The following is a 19,424-nucleotide window of genomic DNA, read 5'->3' as shown; positions in this document are numbered from 1 at the left end:
ACTTTATAATATGTTCGAAAATTATTAAATTTCTTTAGTAGAGAATTATCTATATCCTACTAATATTATAAATGCGAAAGTTTGTGACTATGTGTGTGTTTGTTACTCTTTTACGCAAATACTACCGAACCGATTACAATGAAATTTAGAATACATATAGAGGGTAACTTGGATTAACACATAGGATAGGTTTTATCCCGGAAATCCCACGGGAACGGGAACTATGCGGGTTTTTCTTTCAAAACGCGGGCGGAAAGCTAGATTTGTATAATCACGTAATAACCATCTCATATCAATATGAACTAATAGGAATCTATGCCTTATGTAACTATTATAAACATTTATCTGAGTAACTTCATTGGGTATAAAATCGTCAAATGTAAGCGCATATCAAAATATAATTATAATAAGTACTCACACATAATAATATAAACACGTTTAAACACATTTAACATGCATTGTTTAATATTGTTTCTACTATTTGTAGATTGATCTTAAATTTATTTACTAAAAAAATATACAAATTTTCCTAACTAACCTATTATGTAAGGATTTAATATAAATATTAATTTAACACTTAACTTAAAATATAAATGCAGATTCTAGGCATATCACAATAGATACACAAATAACTAATAGTTCAGGATACATCCCCCATTTTTGCAAGTGACTACCTACTATCAAGCTGATTTTCCGTTTGTAGCTTTATTTTGATGAGACACCGAATAATTTCGTGTACGAAACTCTCGATTGTGGTAGCTAACAGAGATAACAAGGATAAAATTTTTTGATTTGATGGTTCTCAAATATTTATTACGCAATTTGTAGGACAATATGTCTGTTGAATTATATAAACATTAAATAAGTGAAAACAAAAAAATCAGCTTGTTAGTAATCATTTATGATGACCTCGTTATCGATACACTTTGGAAAGGGGGACTCTTTGAACAAACTATAGATTTTATAGGACAAATATTTTTTCGAATAATTTAGGTAATTATCTTGAGATTGAACAAAAAAAAATTCAGTTAGTAATAAATATTTGAGAACCATCAAATCAAAAAATTTTATCCTTGTTACCTCTGTTAGCTACCACAATCGATACTTTCGTACACGAAATTATTGGGCGTCTAATCAAAATAAAGCTACAAACGGAAAATCAGCTTGATAGTAGTCACTTGCAAAAATGGGCGATGTATCCTGAACTATAAAACATCACATACTAAAAATTACACTAATAATTACTTTTATTAAATTCGAAATAATTTAAATCACACTTATTTATAATTCTGCTAATGAAACTTTTCAAATTTAACTGATTCGTAGCGTACTTTTTACTCCATTTATTCTCAGTGAATACGACAACAAATTCAATATTACAATTCCTAGTGTTTGAAGGAACAGACTTACATACAGCCACAGGTTTCTACTACCATATTTGGTAATGTTTTTTGCGTAACCGTATTATTTGAATCCATATACAGTAATTGTAAGGAACTGAACGTAGTGGGCGCACAGCACGGCTTGAATTCCGTTTTTCGTTCATTTGATACTGAGTAGAAGTATTTCTGGAAAGAAAGAAAACACATCTATTAAAATAAATAACGTTTTAATATAACGAGGAACGATCATAGTTTCTAACAAATTTTTTATGACTGATAACCGTGCTCTACATAATCTAAGTACATTAGAATTGGGCTAATATATTCAAGACCTTTCCTAAGATATTATTCATTTTAAAATGTATCTAACTGAAAAAAATACCTAAAACAGGTAAATATTTTTTTATTCTCTACAACAGCAATGCATTCACTAGGTGAAAAAATAAATGAACCTTTTATATTATTTTATTTTCAACACAAAATCAGACCGTTAAAATACACAAGTCTACCTTTTCGCTAACAAATTAACAAAAATACACGACTTCATACACGATCTGACACGATTAAATACAATGTTTTAAAAAATAATTATACACTGCCGAATTCTAGGATAGGAATCCTTCCTACCTACTAATATTATAAATGCGAAAGTTTGTGAGGATGTGTGTGTGTGACCTGTTTGTTACTCTTTCATGCAAATACTACTGAACCGATTACAATGAAATTAAGCACACAAAAAGAGGGTATGTTGGATTAACACATAGGATAGGTTTTATCCCGAAAATCCCACGGGACCGGGAACTATGCGGGTTTTTCTTTGAAAACGCGGGTGAAGCCGCGGGCGGAAAGCTAGTAGACCATATTTTTAACTTACCCGTATAATATTATGATGATAGCTATCCGACCTCGTCACAGCAGAGATCGGCATACAAGTCCCCTTACAGAAGTACGCATGGTATCCCGCGGGTCTGATGATCCAGTCATCCCATCCCAGATCCTTGAAGCTAACATACAAGGGCTCTCTGCAGCATTCACTAGTGGTTGCCCCACACTCTAGTGCTCGCCCGCGGCGTCGCTTTCCAGCGTATTTGGTATAAAGTACTAGGAAGGGTCGGTGCTTTTCGTGGAAGGAAAGGGGTGCGCGGCGAAGCTATAAGAGATAGTAAAAAGGAATTAGAATTATGCTGTGAGTATAAATTAGGTACTGTAAATCAGTAGATCCACCCTATGTAATGTGGAAAATTAAGGAAAGGTACATAAGAAGAAACAAAGAATAATGAACTTTAATAGCCTCTATATAAAATATAAAATACCTCTTAAACTCTATATTATTCTTAAATTAAAGTGATAAATACAAAAATATTTTTCATCTGGTTATCCACAACATTCTACGATTTCTAACCTAACCTAATACATAAATTTTCAATCATCGTAGCATTATATATTCAGCGACTCTACATTACTCTATATTTAAAGTTTAAGATAGAGCTGCATAGTGCATACATTTTATTACAATTTAATTATAAATTATTCCCTCACTAATAAAAAAGAGTGCGTGTACTTATATACACGCGTTAGAAGTTATACTTCTTTGGCGTATAGAAAAAAATACAACAATATACAACTTGAACATAGTTATCAATTTTCATACCATCTAGAACTAACTTCATGCTGTTAAATTAAGGTGTCGGCACACCCCGGACACTCCATACAAAATTATCGTTTTGACAGTCACACTGTAGAGACTGCAAATGTGTGTGTAAACTCTTTATGGTTGGCACATTTGTGACTAGCGTAAAAAAAAATTCGCGTTTTTCTGATGAAATACATCCGTAAACAGCACAATATCTAACCATTTTCTACGAAAAACGATAATCACAAATCCAAAATAATAAAATTGCTTTAAGTCAATTTGATTAATGTTGTCAATCTTCGTTGCGTTTCGTCTAATGGGTACCATTCACAGGCGCACCCATCCGCTGGATTTGTAGCTGGCTACAAGTCCGCGGACCAATCTGCGTGTGTATGTGTAGTTGTGCGCGGCTCGCGGCTCGGCGCGGCGCTCGCCGTCTAGAGACGCGAGCGCCGCGCCGCACCCGAGCCGCGCCGGACAAATCCGTACGTGTGTGTGCGCGCGCGGATTTGTCGGTGAACTTGTCAGTCATTCGCCAAATACATAATTAATTTTATAAATAACTAGCTTTCCACCCGCAGCTTCGCCCGCGCAGTCAAAGAAAAACCCGCATAGTTCCCGTTCCCGTGGGATTGCCGGGATAAAACCTATCCTATTTCCCGGGATAAAAAGTAGCCTATGTCCTTTCTCGGGTATCAAAATATCTCTATACCAAATTTCATACAAATTGCTTCAGTAGTTAAGGCGTGATTGAGTAACAGACAGACAGACAGAGTTACTTTCGCATTTATAATATCAGTATGGATTAAAAGAATTCATAAATCACAACGCATTTATTTACCTATTTATGGTGGATTCTAGATAACAGATTTCGATTTTTAGAGTAACGTCTCTATACCCGGCGCGGCCTAAGATGATCCCTATGACACTGACAGTTATTCTCAAGAGACAAACTTGTAATGGCGTCACCATTAAATTAGAAACGTATTGGAGGCGTCTAAAAATGGCATTTATTAATTTTTACGTAGCTTTATGCTATTACAATGATATTCCGTTGGCATTATAACAATTCTTAACATTTACGAGAAATTATATCAATCTGACTTTACGTTTACGTCCTTCAAAACTTACATCGTTGGCATTTATCGACTAGTGCGGAAAGTATCGATAAACAAATTTCGATAATGGAAACGAGTTCACATTTTTTCCATGCTTAAGCTATAGTTCATTCACTATTGAATGGAACAGAAGATCGCAGCATAATTAATTAATTAATTTCCGTTCGCGTTAATTTACTTACCTATGATAATATAAGTTATAGAAAAATTAAATGGGGGATTCCATTTTCATGATAAAATAATATACACTGTGTTAAACGGGTTAAAAATTACGAGAAAATGATAAGGTGCATTTTTATGTTTTGGAAAACTTTCGTTTTACTTACCGTTTCGTTTACATAATAGACGTTAAAAATTCATTTTATAATATTTGTAAAAACATGTTTACCGACGTGGCTGAATGCAAACCACGCCTTTGCCTATAAAATAGTAAAGTATCGACACGATCCATCATACGAGCAATCACTAAGACGAACTGTCATAGGGATCATCTTAGGCCGCGCCGGGTATAGTAAGTAGATATTTAAAAAGAAAAAAGGTTCAGTTCTTTAAATCAGAAAAGGTTTATTATGTTAAGAATGGTTTATTAGTAAAATCAAATACTTATAAAAATTATTGCTCGTATCGGTCATTATTATTATAAATATATTATTTTAATTGAAAAAAGTTAAACAAATGTGCATTTCTAGTTCGTTCGTTCTTTTTTTCTTCGTTGTTTCAGCTATTCCTTTGCCCACACGCGCTTTTTTTTCTGCGTTAAAAGCAATAGCATTGCACCGACTACTAGAGCCAGAGAGCTTTTTTTCGTGGTGGGATAGATACGTGCAAGGCTCACCAAAGTTCACAGTCGACTGGACTGCAACTCGGCGCTCGTGTAGTGTGTGGGCGATGACGGATTTGTCCACGGATTGGTACGGCTCGGGGCTCGGCTCGCGGTGCGTGTAGTGAATGCCGGGCTTAAAGACGTCGTTGGTATCGTCCTTGCGGGGAAATGGGTACCATAACATGTCTGATCGTGCGGGGTGAGGTAAGTGTTTAATTTTGGCGGGAGGCGGAGAGTGTCCGTTCTGTAGCGTTTAGCTACTATTATGTATTCTGTGGTGTCGGTGTGCGCGCGCATCGTAAAAATTCACTCTCATCATTTTTCTCCATCGTGCCCAAAGAAGTATAACTTCAAAAATGAACATCACAACAAAAATCTTACCTGACAAGTTCTACAAGCCACGTGTAGCGTATGCAGTCTCTCCCGTCCTTCGAGCCAGACCCTCACGGCCCAGGCGAGTTCGACCCGCACCCAGCCTTCCCCAGTGTCTGTCTCCTTGATAGCGATCGGCTTGGTCTTCTTGAACTGTTGCTGGCTGTCCCAGTGGGCTGCTTCTGATATCACGAAGGTCTGGTTGTATTCGTCGAGGGGATCCCGCTCCTAGAAACGTATTTAACCATTAAGGATTTTTCAATGCTTGGATAAAACTAATCCGTCCAATAAAGTATTACACGATTATATTAAAATGTCACGTTAACTGTCAAATACGGGCAATTAGAATACGTGTTTAAAATGGTACTTAGTTTTATACATTATTCGAGGAATAGTTTTAACCAAGGATTGAAAAATCAGCCCAAGATATAAAATATTGAATAGATAATTTTACATTTAAGAGTTAGGTATGTGTTTTGAGAAGAACATGCAATCTAGAGATTTCTGAAGATTTGAATCATGAGAATTTGGCAATAGTTGACTATTTTTAACTTAAAAAAATATTCACGGTTACTTTCTAAGAATTGAAATATGATCATTACTGAAATCATTTTTATTTAGAAATAAAATGCGTCAAATACGTATACATATATGCATTATTAATATTTTATTAGATAACATTCAGTCATGCCGATAGCAAAAAAATCAAGATTGTCACATACGTAGAGAAAGAGATTTTGAAATATTTTTTTCAGCATTTATCACTGGTAAACTGAAAATTAGTAAGAATATATACAAATAACACTAATTAGTATGCCTACTAATTAATGTTATTTTTATATATTCTTATATAGTATCTAGGTATGTATTAGAAATAACTAACCTTATAAAACCACAGTTCAACAACCGTAACTTCTTCGGGTTCCACATCTGGAGGCAGCTCAAACTGCAGACAGATGAAGGGATACCGACCGGACGTTAGACATTCACCTAGAACAAATAAATATTATTTAAATACAGATATAATAAAATGGTAAAAAAACTTTTGGTTCACTTGAATTTTTTGCAATACAATTTTAATTTTATTTATTTTTTCGTTCCTTATTTAATATTTTATAGTCTAGCCGCTAGCAGCTAGGCCCTAGCCGATAGTAGTTTATGTATCTTTAATTGATGTATCTTTAATTAATTTAATAATTAATGTAATGGAATTAATTAAATTTCTATTATCAAATTTTTATTGTCAAACTGAAAATTCAAATTACCATAGGTATAAAATAATAAAGTTTAAACCGTGTACAGAGTTAACAAAAAATACAGCTAATAAGATTTACGTCTTAAAATTACACATACCTAATTAATAAGATGCGCCCGAATTGACCAAAATATCTTTGTATACCTATTTAATTATAATAATTAATAATTACTCCGATAAGATATCACGGGCCGACCGCGTGCGAGATTCATACTCACTGAGATAAATTTTTTATTACCTACATTCTTATAGTAAATACGGAAGAATGTTACAGTATCAACGATAATTTTATTTAATATTGATGTTTATGTTCAACGGTTGTTGGCTTGTTTAGAATCGAGTATAGTAAAAATAATTAAACATATATATTAAATGAAGAACTTTATATTTATTTTTGACGTAATTTGATTGTTATCAAAATATGTGATATATTTTTTTACGTCTGAAAATTTTTTAATCAAGTACCTAATCAATTAAGTAATTAATCAATTATTATTTGTCATGATATGAATTTATGATGTACAAGTTGATAATATCTACAAAATTATTACGTCAAAATTTTTATCGTAAATAGATATCGATAACGGGTTATGGCGTATGTGCGAAGCTCGTTGCATTTTTAACATATTTATTATTATCAATAGTTACGTAGGTATAGATGTCACTACAAACGTTGTTACTCTTATCACTAACCTACCCGATATGCACACTAAAGTTCATGAGAATCGGTCATGTCGTTTCGGAGGAGTTTAACGACAAACTCCGCGACACAAGAATTTTACAAATTAAAGAAATTTTTGAAGTCAAATTGTGACAATGATAAAATAGTAATTAAAGTATTTTTCTTTATCACTTTTGCCATAAAAGTGGAATGTCCGTTAAGGTAAATAATTCATCTTGTACACTCATCATTAGGTATCTCTTTAAAAGACTCATTAATATGACATTTTATTTTACTACTTTCATAATTGGAAGATGTAAGATCCCATCTTACTTAGACTGAATTATCTAGAACCCGCCATTGAGATATACATATGGAGACGACACCGCCTAAGTATATCACTTATGTTCCGCTCAACATACGTCATATGGCGTAACTGCACGCTCGTTTTTTATTTGTTTTAAAGTGAAACGCATCAAATATGCCTTCGTGTGTGTTACAATATTGCACAAATAATACAATTAATAATACGGAAAAGTGCAAAGGAATAACTTTCATCGGTAAGTACATAACTAGATAATAATTTTTAAAACTTAGTTAGAGCAAAAAAATGGCGTACAGATTTTGTTCGTGGTGTCTCTCCATAAGTAGTAAGTATGTACTATTATTTCAATGGAACCCGCACCTTTATCCCATATTTGAAATCCCACCGTCCCATCTCAACTCAACGACTGACGACTGAAATTATTTGACCCCTAATAGGTACTGTATAGATTACAATCTCACAAATAAATATTTAAATAAAGATGTTTTAAAACAAAAACATTAATTCTTCACTAATAATTAATATCTTGTGTTGAAATATGTAACATAGGTGCCGATATTATATTATCTGTGGCCTCTCGGGCGCTCCTTGCTCCAATTAGCGTAGGGTCATTTAAACGGACTCTAATTAGCTGTTTCGTAAAACTATTTCTTGCTCGTACTTCGACTCGTCAGACTATAATAACTTATTAAGATGTGTGTATTGGTAATAATTATTTATGTACTTTAAAATTTATCATAAAATTGTTGTGACTTACACAGGTGAAACCGAAAGGTATAACTAGTCTACTATATAAAAATAAGTCGGGTTTTCCTTCCTGACGCTATAACTCCAGAATGCACAACCGATTTCCACGGTTTTGCATTCGTTGGAAAGGTCTCAGGCTCCGTGAGGTTTATAGCAAAGAATAGTGTTTCTGGTGGCGAAACGGAGTTCGCCCGGTTTGCTAGTAGGTATGCTTTAAAAATGCACGTGCTAAAATTAATATGATAAGAAATACTATGTTTAAATATTAATAGGAAAGAAAAGAAATTCATGCATTTTAAGATGTTACGTTATTATTAAGAAAATGAGTAAACGGAGGTGAATTCTACGCAACAACACGTCGTAAATTACGTCACTGATTTTCATCTGACGTCTATTATTTTATCACAATTGGATACGGTTAAAATGTCACCGGTATTCGTAATACGTTTGAGATACCGCGCAAGAGCAAATTTTGTCTTCGCAACTATCCCATCACCTCTATGGGCTAGTAAGAAAGTGCGCGCACGTAGCGACGCAACTCCCCATAGAGTTGATGGGAGAGACAAAATAGTTGCGGAGACAAAAGTTGCACTTGCGCGCTAGGTCTTAAAGTTACAAACAACATTTTTTATTTCATTTTCAATTATAATTACTTTTATTAGGTTTTATATATAATAAAACAACAAAATTGAAGAAAGCTACTTATTTTATATTAAATACCTTATATTGGGAACATTGGTTTACATATTAAATACATTAAAAAAGAAGAGATGCAAGCAAATTGAAAACGAAACAGAGATTGCTAGTTGCTATTGTATTTTTTTCAAATCAGAGATAGACTGTCTTACCACAAAAAACTTTAGACAGGGTTTAACTTTAAGCGCGGGTTCTCTGTATCTGGTTTTGTCGTATTTCACATAGACAACTATTTAAGTGACTGATGCCTGTCCCTGATTTTGTGGTTGATAAGACCAAGAGCGAAGTGAAAATATTTTTAACACTATTAAATTATTAATAAGTTTTGTTTTAGGGCTCATGAGATACAATCATCTCTACGCACTATACCTACAACGAAGTTATTTATATACTTATCTAAGTACCTACGTTCACTTTTTTTGAAGTTATACTTCTTTTGGCGCAATGGAGAAAAATGATGAGAGTGAATTTTTACGATGCGCGCGCACACCGACACCTAAATTTAACAGCATGAAGTTAGTCCTAGGTGGTATGAAAATTGATAACTATGTTCAAGTTGTATATTCTAGTATTTTTTTTCCATACGCCAAAGAACTATAACTTCTAACGCGTGTACATAAGTACACACACTCTTTTTTTAATATTTTAAGTAAAGCTAAGCTATCACTCAGCTCAATATTCTATTGTTATTTATAAATAACCGCAACAAAACGCATAGTATTTCTTATCACATTATTTTAGCACGTGCATTTTTATAGCATACTAGTAATTATACCTTGACGTTTCACTTGTGTAAGTCACAACAATTTTATGAAATAATTCTCTACTATGATACTCTATATTAAAGTATTAATATTGAATTCGTAAAATAAAATGTATATTTTTTTAATTACGTTTATTTTGCACAAAAAGAACTCAATGAAAAATAATAGTAGAAAGCCAATAAATCCATGCTTTCACAAAAAGTAACCCGGATGATGTTATATACTAGGTACATGATAAATAACCGTTTTTTATAAGAAATTAGAGTTAAGGTCAGAAATCACTTGATAACAGCCACTCGGTCATTGCGTGTTGAGAACATTGTATTGTTATTGATCCCACCTTTTATTATACGATTTAATTATAATGTTTATTGTTATACATTACAAGCCGATTCACTCGGCTTTGCTCGAGTAGGAAATACTTTTTTTATTGGTTCAGCAACATGGTATTTTGGTACATACAACTCTAAGCATACAACACACCCAAATGGTTATACATAATATAACATATACCTATAAGTTACTAAACAAAGGTATTACATAAATACTTAAATAAATTTAAATAAAATATGTTAAACTATTTTGTCTCTCCCATCAACTCTTTGGGGAGTTGCGTCTCTACGTGCGCGCACTTTCTAACTAGCCCATAGAGTTGATGGAAGAGACAAAATAGTTGCGAAATTATTGTGTTGTCGTCGATCATTCATTGATCCTTGGTAAGTGTACAAAATTTAAATTAAATCTGTCTGTTTAAAGTTGGTCAAAAACGACTCTAATCGCTCGAAAAATAAGAAGCTAATAAAAGCTTGAAATGTTGCCACAATCATAAAAAAAAAAAAATATTTTTTAGAGCAAAAGAAAGCAGTTGCGTAGATTTGACATTACATACTTCCAAAAAAGATTACTTTTTTGGAAGTAACCTAATTAATCATATAGATATTAATCTGTATGATTAATTGGGTTTATCGCTTTTACGAGTTAAGATACGAACGTTCTTGGATGATACCAAAATTTATATTTCTAGGAAAAAATAGTTAGGTATATATATTTATTGTGAAAAATATTTTTTTTTGGATCATATTATAGCAAAGGGTATTTTAAAAGTTACATTTTAATTTGATATATATACCTGATAAGTGATAACCTACTAATTAAAACAAATGCATTGTTAAAATTTTAAATTGAAGTCATTTGTTATTTTTCCACAAATATTTTCCATATACGCAAAAGTAACATATTTTATTTATTACTAGCAGTGCTCCGCGGTTTTACCCGCAGTGCTCATGTTGGTCTTAACGAGTTGATATATTATATAGCCCATAGCCTTCTTCGATAAATGGGCTTAACACAGACATAATTTTTCAAATCGGACCAGTAGGTAGTTCCCGAGATTAGCGCGTACAAACAAACAAACAAACTCTTCAGCTTCATAATATTAGTATAGATATTACATACCTATAATATGTATTATATTTTCTTTTTTCTCAGCCACAAATTATAATATTATAAAAATCTAGTTTCGATTTACGTTTTGTCAAACTTATTTATTGATAACATCACAGTTCAATGTATTAATTAGTTTTTTTTATTGCCCACTTCGCGCCCTATTTTGATAATAAGTTCCGTTTTTAGGCGTAGAATTTTGACACGAGAAATTTAACTTTAAAAGTGATATTGTACATATTTATTACTAACTGCTCCGCGCGGTTTCACCCCCGTGACTCTACTCCTGTTGGTCGTAGCGTGATGATTATAGCCTTCCTGGATAAATGAGCTATCTAACACCGAAATATTATTTCAAATCGGACCAGTAGTTTAGCCGTTAGCGCGTTCAAACAAACAAACGAACTCTTCAGCTTTATAATATTATTATAGATTACAATATTGGTCAGTAAATAATGAACTTCTGCGTTTATTTGGGCTTCGAAGCGTCTAAAGGTTGTTTCTATATGAAACTAAACTCATACTAAAAAGAAAGTGAAACTTTGATTAATTGATATCATATATATTAATTCTCATTAGATCTATAATTTATATAATCTTAATTGATTTATTTTTAAATTCTTAACTATAATAAATAAGCAAGATAAAGATTTATGATTTATTTACAAAGTCAAATACTGCTTCGCAATAATTTTCTTTCATTATCACACATAAACAAAGGCCTGGAAGAAATCGCTTTTAAACGATAAGGTCACCTTTTGTACTTTACCTCGCATTCATACTAATACCTATTTATACTGTACATTGTAATGTTAACATACTAAAATACATACTGTACATTGTAATGGTGTGGTACAATAAATGGTAAAATAAATAAATTAATTAACTATTTGATGTACTTTATTCTTAATATGATGCTGTTAAAGTAATTTTCTTTAATTTAAATGTTTAAAAACCATCTGTAGCAAAAATAATGCGTAGTTCGAGATATTTTATTTGACTGAAAAATTACGATCTAGTTTCTGGCTGCAGATGCCTATAGTATCAATTGCATAGACATTTAGTATGAAGTTTAAAATAAATTCAACAAATATATGCTTCAATATTTGTTTGCTTACTAGAGCTACTACAATGAACAAATTGGTAATATATACAAAATATATATATAGAACCGGCTTCGTGCAAAATTATATTATTATATAGGTTTATCCAAGTTATTTATCCTATCACAAATATTATAAATGCGAAAGTTTGTAAGGATGGATGTATGTGTATGTTTGTTATTCTTTCACGCAAATACTATTGAACCGATTACAATGAAATTTAGGACACAGATAGAGGGTAACTTGTTTTAACACATAGGACAGGTTTTATCCTGAAAATCTCAGGGAAACGGGAACAATGCGGGTTTTTTCTTTGAAAAAAAAAATACTACTGAACCTATGGAGGAAGGATCGCTATATATCATCACGCTAAGACCAACAGGAGCTGTGAAATGCCGGTAAAACCGCGGACACAGCTAGTGTAATGATATACTGTTTAGTGTATAAGATGTATATGCTAAATACACGTGAGAAATGTATTAATATTAATTTGTTTTAGGATTTTCTTCCACGTTTACGATGCATGATATATATACAGTGGTGGACGTTTAATTAGAAACACGTAACACGATGAAATAGTCATCAAATTCATTTAACATTTACGTATTAACGTATTAGAGATTAAGTATTATTTCGTATGTAATAGAACACCCGTTTATCTAGTTTTATAATAAATTGCTCAATTTTAATCAAAAATTTGCTTAAATTAATAAAATTAAACAACTCTAAGTGAAATCTGATTTCCGAGTATTTTCAGTCTGGACAACAAATTAGAAACAGCATGGTTCGAGTGTTACAACGTCAAAACCTGTTGAAATGCCGCCAATATTTTTTTCTTCTACAAATATTTGCACCGTTTTTTAAACATTCCATTTAAAAGTTTCTGAAAATTAATTTGCTTTGCAGTATAAATGGTTAAAAGTAAGATTTTTGACCCATCAACAAGAAAAATAATTTTAAGTTTACATTTTGACAAAAACTAGAGTTACAGGAAAATTGCAAATCATTTAGAGTGTTCGATAAAAATATATTCAATGTTATAGTTTATTTAAAAGAGCATATTATAAAACATGATAAACGGGTGTTCTATTACATATGAAATAATGCTTAATCTCTAATACGTTAATACACAAAAGTAAATAAATTTGATGACTACTTCATCCTGCTACGTGTTTCTAATTAAACGTCCACCACTGTATATATTGAAATGTTTCATGTTTGTTCACGTTTTCACAACTAAACCGATGGATTAATTTAGATGAAATTTTATGTGTAAATAGATGGGACCTTGGTCTACAAAAATAGACTAAAACAAATTAGACTTCCATTATATAATTCACCACATTTTCAACATTTTTTTATAAATGTGAAATACCATACGTAAGTACTTATCGTATGATAACGTCAATTATGACGGAAGATGGACGAAAGCCATCGCAAAGCTAATCTTAAATAGGCATATCAAATTACCTACTACCTATAAGTTCTATATCTTATTATCTCGAGATTAATACAAAATATTAAATCAGTTTTTAACCGACTTCAAAACTTTTTGTTCGATGCGGGATGGTGTCGGATTGGTCCCCTAAAAATTTTATTCGGATAGGCCCAGTAGTTTTTATTTTATGAGCATTTTTGTATGTATTTGTAAATGTTGAAAGTAACATTGATTCACTTCCCGGTAACCGATTTTGATTTCGTATACAGTATGTAAATTGGAAAGCGATGAAACATTATCATGACACAGAGCTGATTTGATGATGGAATCGGAAGGTGGCCATAGGAACTCAGTAATATATTGACTCAATTTTATCGAGTTCGGGCTCGTTTGATTCGTGTTGAAAAATACACTAAAAAGTATTAAATAAAAATAACTGCATTAAAAACAACCGACTTCAAAAACGCAAAAGTAAAAAATAAAATAGATTTGAAATTATTAATTACTACATATTATTTAGATGCGCTATTTAATAAATAGGTTCGGTGCCAAACACTAAGCACTTAGTATTCTGCATTAAGCCCGTGCACCGACATCAAACCTTTTTAGTAAATACTTAGCACATCTAAATAATATGTATGTAGTAATTAATAATATCAAATCTATTTTAAAGTGGAACTTTTATTACATCGCATCGTCTCAAACTTTTTGGTCTGTGTAGCGCATGTCGCGTGACGCACGATCGTACAATTAATACGATAATTTTTAGTTAAATGTTTACAGTGTGAAAAAAAGTTTCACTTTTACCGTGGTTTCATAAAACCACACAACATTTTTCTTTTTTACTTTTGCGTTTTTGATGTCGGTTATTATTTTTATTAGGATTCTTTTTTTCTTAAATTTTGCTTTTAGTAATTCCTTTTCAAGTTGATATTTTAAATACATACATTATGCATTCAGGAAAGTATTGACTTGAATTTTAGATGAGCCAAAAGCGATGTACCTTATCAAAAAATAATAATTTGAATGGTTACGGTTATTACCTACTTATACATAAATAAAGGGTGTTTAGAATAATTGCAATTTTAATATTATATCGTACTTCGTAGTTAACAAACTTTCCGCCCGCGGCTTCGCACGCGTTTTCGCATAGTTCCCGTTCCCGTGGGATTTCCGTGACAAAACCTATGTGTTAATCCAAGTTACCCTCTATATGTGTGCTAAATTTCATTGCAATCGGTTCTGTGGTATTTGCGTGAGTAACAAACACACACACATCCTCACAAACTTTCGCATTTATAATATTAGTAGGATATAGGTACCTACAGTCTGGAAATTTTCGATGGGCCCTGGAGGGAAAGTACTAGAAATACTGGAGATAGCAAATTTTGTTGAAAGGAAACATTACTTAAAAATAATTTTCGAAAATTCACTTGCTTTGACCGGGAATCGAACCAAATAAAAATGTAAAAAAATTTTGTTGTATCTGTCCTGTAAGATAAACAAGTGATAGAACGTACGTGATCAAAATCACACCTTATTACCACAAATCATTTAAAAAACAAATAGATTACAAAAAATTAAATATCTACGAAAATATGTAAAAATGTAAAAAAAAAATTGTTTGAAAACATTCCACATAATATGTATGATAAACTTAAGGACCTCTGTCCATCTGTTTAGAAGATAATCAATTCAATTATTGCACACGCGCTGTTTAAAAATTTACGGATGATAACAATAATGTGACGAATTTACAGATATCATTATCAACATAATATATAAGAGATTTCTACCTTTTCATTCATTTATAAAATTTATCGATTACTAGATTGACATTTTAGTAATGTATACTAATACTAGCTTCCGCCCACGACTTTGTACGTGCATCCCCGTTTTCCCCCGTTCCCACAAGAATTTCAGGAAATCCTTTCTTAGGGGACGCCTACGTTATTACATCTACCTGCATGCCAAATTTCAGCCCGATAGATCACTATATCAGTCACCTTTGAGTTTTATATATAAAGATAGACTAGATTTCCGCCCGCGGCTTCGCCCGCGCAGTCAAAGAAAAACCCGCATAGTTCCCGTTCCCGTGGGATTTCCGGGATAAAAAGTAGCCTATGTCCTTTCTCGTGTATCAAAATATCTCCATACCAAATTTCATGAAAATTGGTTCAGTAGTTTAGGCGTGATTGAGTAACAGACAGACAGACAGACAGAGTTACTTTCGCATTTATAATATTAGTATGGATAAGAGAGCTGAGCTATTTGTTTGTTTGCTTGAACGCGTTTATCTTAGGAACCGCGGTTCCGATTTGAAAAATAATTTCACTGATAGATAGTCCATTTATCGAGGTATCTATTGGCTATATACATCATTGCGCTAAGACCAATAGGAGCGGAGCAATGCGGGTAAATCTACAGCTAGTCTCTTTATTGTCTAGAAAATAGAATGTATGTTAGATCTAATGCATTCTATCTTCTTATTAGAATTATTACTGAAGCCGCGTGAAAGTATTGTCTAATATCACTACATAGTAAAAACAAAGTCGCTTTCTCTGTCCCTATGTCCCTTTGTATGCTTAAATCTTTAAAACTACGCAACGGATTTTGAAGCGGTTTTCTTTAATAGATAGAGTAATTCAAGAGGAAGGTTTTAGTATATAACTTATTAGGTTTAAGATAAAGCGGGCGAAGCCGAGGGCGGAAAGCAAGTCTAAAACATATTGCACTAGACGTGTAGACGTCACCTGTTAGACCAAAGTCCATATTTGTTTATTATTACAAATACACAAAACGCATAGTACGTAAAATAATTAAATTTAAAATGCACGTATAATCAATATTATTTGGGTCCAAAGTTCAACAGGTGAACTGATGAGATGATCGGAATGTGTTGCATCATTCCGTAGGTATGTGATGAACAGACCAACATTTTTTTTTTCTGAATTTCAGTCTCAGTATTCAGAGATAATGTCCAGAATATTATAATACAGAAAACATGCAATAATTTTTACATATTGTATTCGTCATTTTTATGTAGATATTGTATCCAAATATTTGACTTTTATTTGGAATTAATAAATCTAAAAACATTAACAATATACGAGCGCACTAATGCTTGGTTTTGTTTTCTTACTGTCGTTATGAAAAAACAATAATTAAAATTTAGATTACACTTCACACGATTAAAATGTACAACCATTAAACATCTCATTATATAAAAAAAACTATTTTACTTAGATGAAAATTATGTATTTTTTGATTATAAATATTTATATGTGAAATTATACTTTAACTTGTTTGAAAAATAGGTAATCTGAACTTAAAATTCTTCTTGACTAAATTTTTAAATTTTAAAATTCGCTTTTCGCCGTCTGAATCTGAATGCTTAGATCTTAAAAATTACGCAACAAATTTTGATTGTTTTTTTTTTAATAGAGTGATTCTCGAGGAACGTTTTAGATTATAATTTCTCAAGTTTAAGACCGAGCAGGCGAAGCCGCGGGCGGAAAGCTAGTTTAATTATAAAAAAAAATCCTATATTGACGTATTCCATAAAAAGATCAATTATCTACATTCCACGCGGAAACAAGTATATAATACTGGGATGATCACTATCGATATAAATAAACTTATCTAACTTGTTATCAAACAAGGCGTTATTATAGGTATCATAGTTTATCTGGCATTATGTCGATCTTATCATGTGTAAGACTAGTGAGTTAACAGAGATTTTAACCGTGTCCTCTTGTTATGCTATATCCTTAGATTCTGTTTGTTTGCCATTTACCTACTTAAACCATACAACATTTTAAAACAGTTCTAACCTATGAAAGCCCAATATAAAGTTTTATTTTCAATACAAAATACTAAAGACCCCATAAAGCCATGTTGTCAATATCTTGAACTTAGGCTCTAGATGGTAAGTAGAGAACACACGACGGCATAAAAATGTGGAGCTTGTAATTTATTAATTGCGGACATAGAGACCACAGGAAAATGGGTGGATTATCTATACTTAGGTATAATTAGTAACTTAGAAAGCTTAACAGCTTTAAGTTCATCCCTTTACCATTATCTCTACATTACATAAGTAATAAATAGAATATAGAGTCAAGACTACTTTATATGATTTTTTTTTGTATGTAATTTAAAATACTTTTTAAGCCTTAATACCTTTTTACTTAAGAAAAAAACTCGCTCTATCTTTGGTCATTTCGTTATGAGTTGATATTGATCTATGTCCAAGATAGAGAAATATTTGATGATAAGAGTGAAAATTACAACTATTGTATTAATGAAAACTTGGTTACTTTCGTTACGTACGAAGTATTAGACACTTACCTTCAACAGGGAAAATAATCTTCTGTTCCGTCCTGCCATAATAATCATCAAACTCGGGCGGTTTATCCGTCCCGTGGCTCAGCGTCTGGCCCTGTGCGACCGGCATTGGAAGACTGTTGACCGGCACGGCTACCGCTGGCTTCTTACTAAGCCGCAGCTTCTTCAAGATCTGCTGCTTAACGAACTGTATCCTCGCCTCCGTCAGCTCTGCGACACTCAGGTCACCGTTAGCACAATTCGCGCAAGCACCCGTCTCCCCCCAGCACGTAATATTTACGCTAAGAAGCATGAAGAACACGACCACTCGCGTATACATTGTAGGAGATACGTTCGCGTCGGACGTTGGATCGCAACTGAATGATGTGCTTGCTGTCAACCCCGCGGTTATATGGCGCGAATTTTCTCATGTAAAAACTAAGCCCCTTTTCACACGGTACGGTTGCTGGTAAGTACAGGTGTAGTAGGGTTGTCACTTTACCATCTATATTATATTAGAAATTGATTTATTGAAAAATTGGCAGAGTTTGGGAAATATTATTTTGGGGTTAAATTTGTTGATATTTTCATTTTAGTGGTTTAAATTTAAGCTTTTTAGTGTCGGGTTGTAATTTTACGCTTTCAGAAGTGTATTTTTGTCCATTAATCTATCCAAAATATGTTTGTGTATTTATAACAATTTATACTTAATTATAGAAGCAATCAAAAGACTCACTATCCAGGAAAACGTTAAATTATATTTATTATACTCAAACTTACATCGATAAAATGGTTTTTATTTATATTTAGTCCATTTTTTTTCAATATTCGACCAAGGTTAAAATATATTTTACATAATATGTATGCAAAAACTGACCAATATTCCTACTGACCAATATATTTAAGTTTGTGACAACCCTGCACTCTGCAGCGCGCAGTTCAAAATAACAATTTGTACCGCGCGCAGCACATACATTCACGTGCTCAGGCCAATACAAATATTTATCTTCTTAACAACGTTCATTGAAAAGTAATATCAATCAAAATATTCCGTCGCATATCTCCCATTTGTTAGATCTTTATCAATTCATAATTTTATATTTTTGTCAGATAGGATGTTATGTTATCTAATAGTTACTTTATTAAGCTATTGCATAGCTTCTATCGCGGTTCTTGAGCGCGGGGACCGTATCCAGAAATTCCGTAACGAAAAAACCTCACGCTACCCACTCCGACGGGCACGGAGGCACAGACGGAGGTGAGGCTTAAAGGCATGCTAATTGCTATGCAATCGCTTTACCGCGGCAGTCCCCGAGTGACACACGTCTTTTTTAATAG

At 32.6% G+C, this 19,424-nt stretch overlaps 1 protein-coding gene across 1 annotated transcript; it reads right to left on the bottom strand.

Annotated features, from left to right (window-relative positions):
• Window positions 1-1,222: 1,222 nt before the first annotated feature.
• On the bottom strand, window positions 1,223-18,664 carry LOC123703496 (inhibin beta B chain). The gene is made up of 5 exons (XM_045651522.1): window positions 18,111-18,664; window positions 6,212-6,318; window positions 5,338-5,556; window positions 2,257-2,532; window positions 1,223-1,568 (listed from the first exon to the last, which is right to left on the bottom strand). The coding sequence occupies exons 1-5, from the start codon at window positions 18,424-18,426 to the stop codon at window positions 1,407-1,409; spliced, it is 1,080 nt and encodes a 359-aa protein (XP_045507478.1). The 5' UTR covers window positions 18,427-18,664; the 3' UTR covers window positions 1,223-1,406.
• Window positions 18,665-19,424: the final 760 nt, after the last annotated feature.

Source organism: Colias croceus, chromosome 26 (genome assembly GCF_905220415.1).
Source record: "Colias croceus chromosome 26, ilColCroc2.1".
NCBI lineage: Eukaryota > Metazoa > Arthropoda > Insecta > Lepidoptera > Pieridae > Colias > Colias croceus.
The sequence above is the reverse complement of the archived record's forward strand: the minus strand, read 5'-3'. Positions and strand labels throughout refer to the sequence as shown.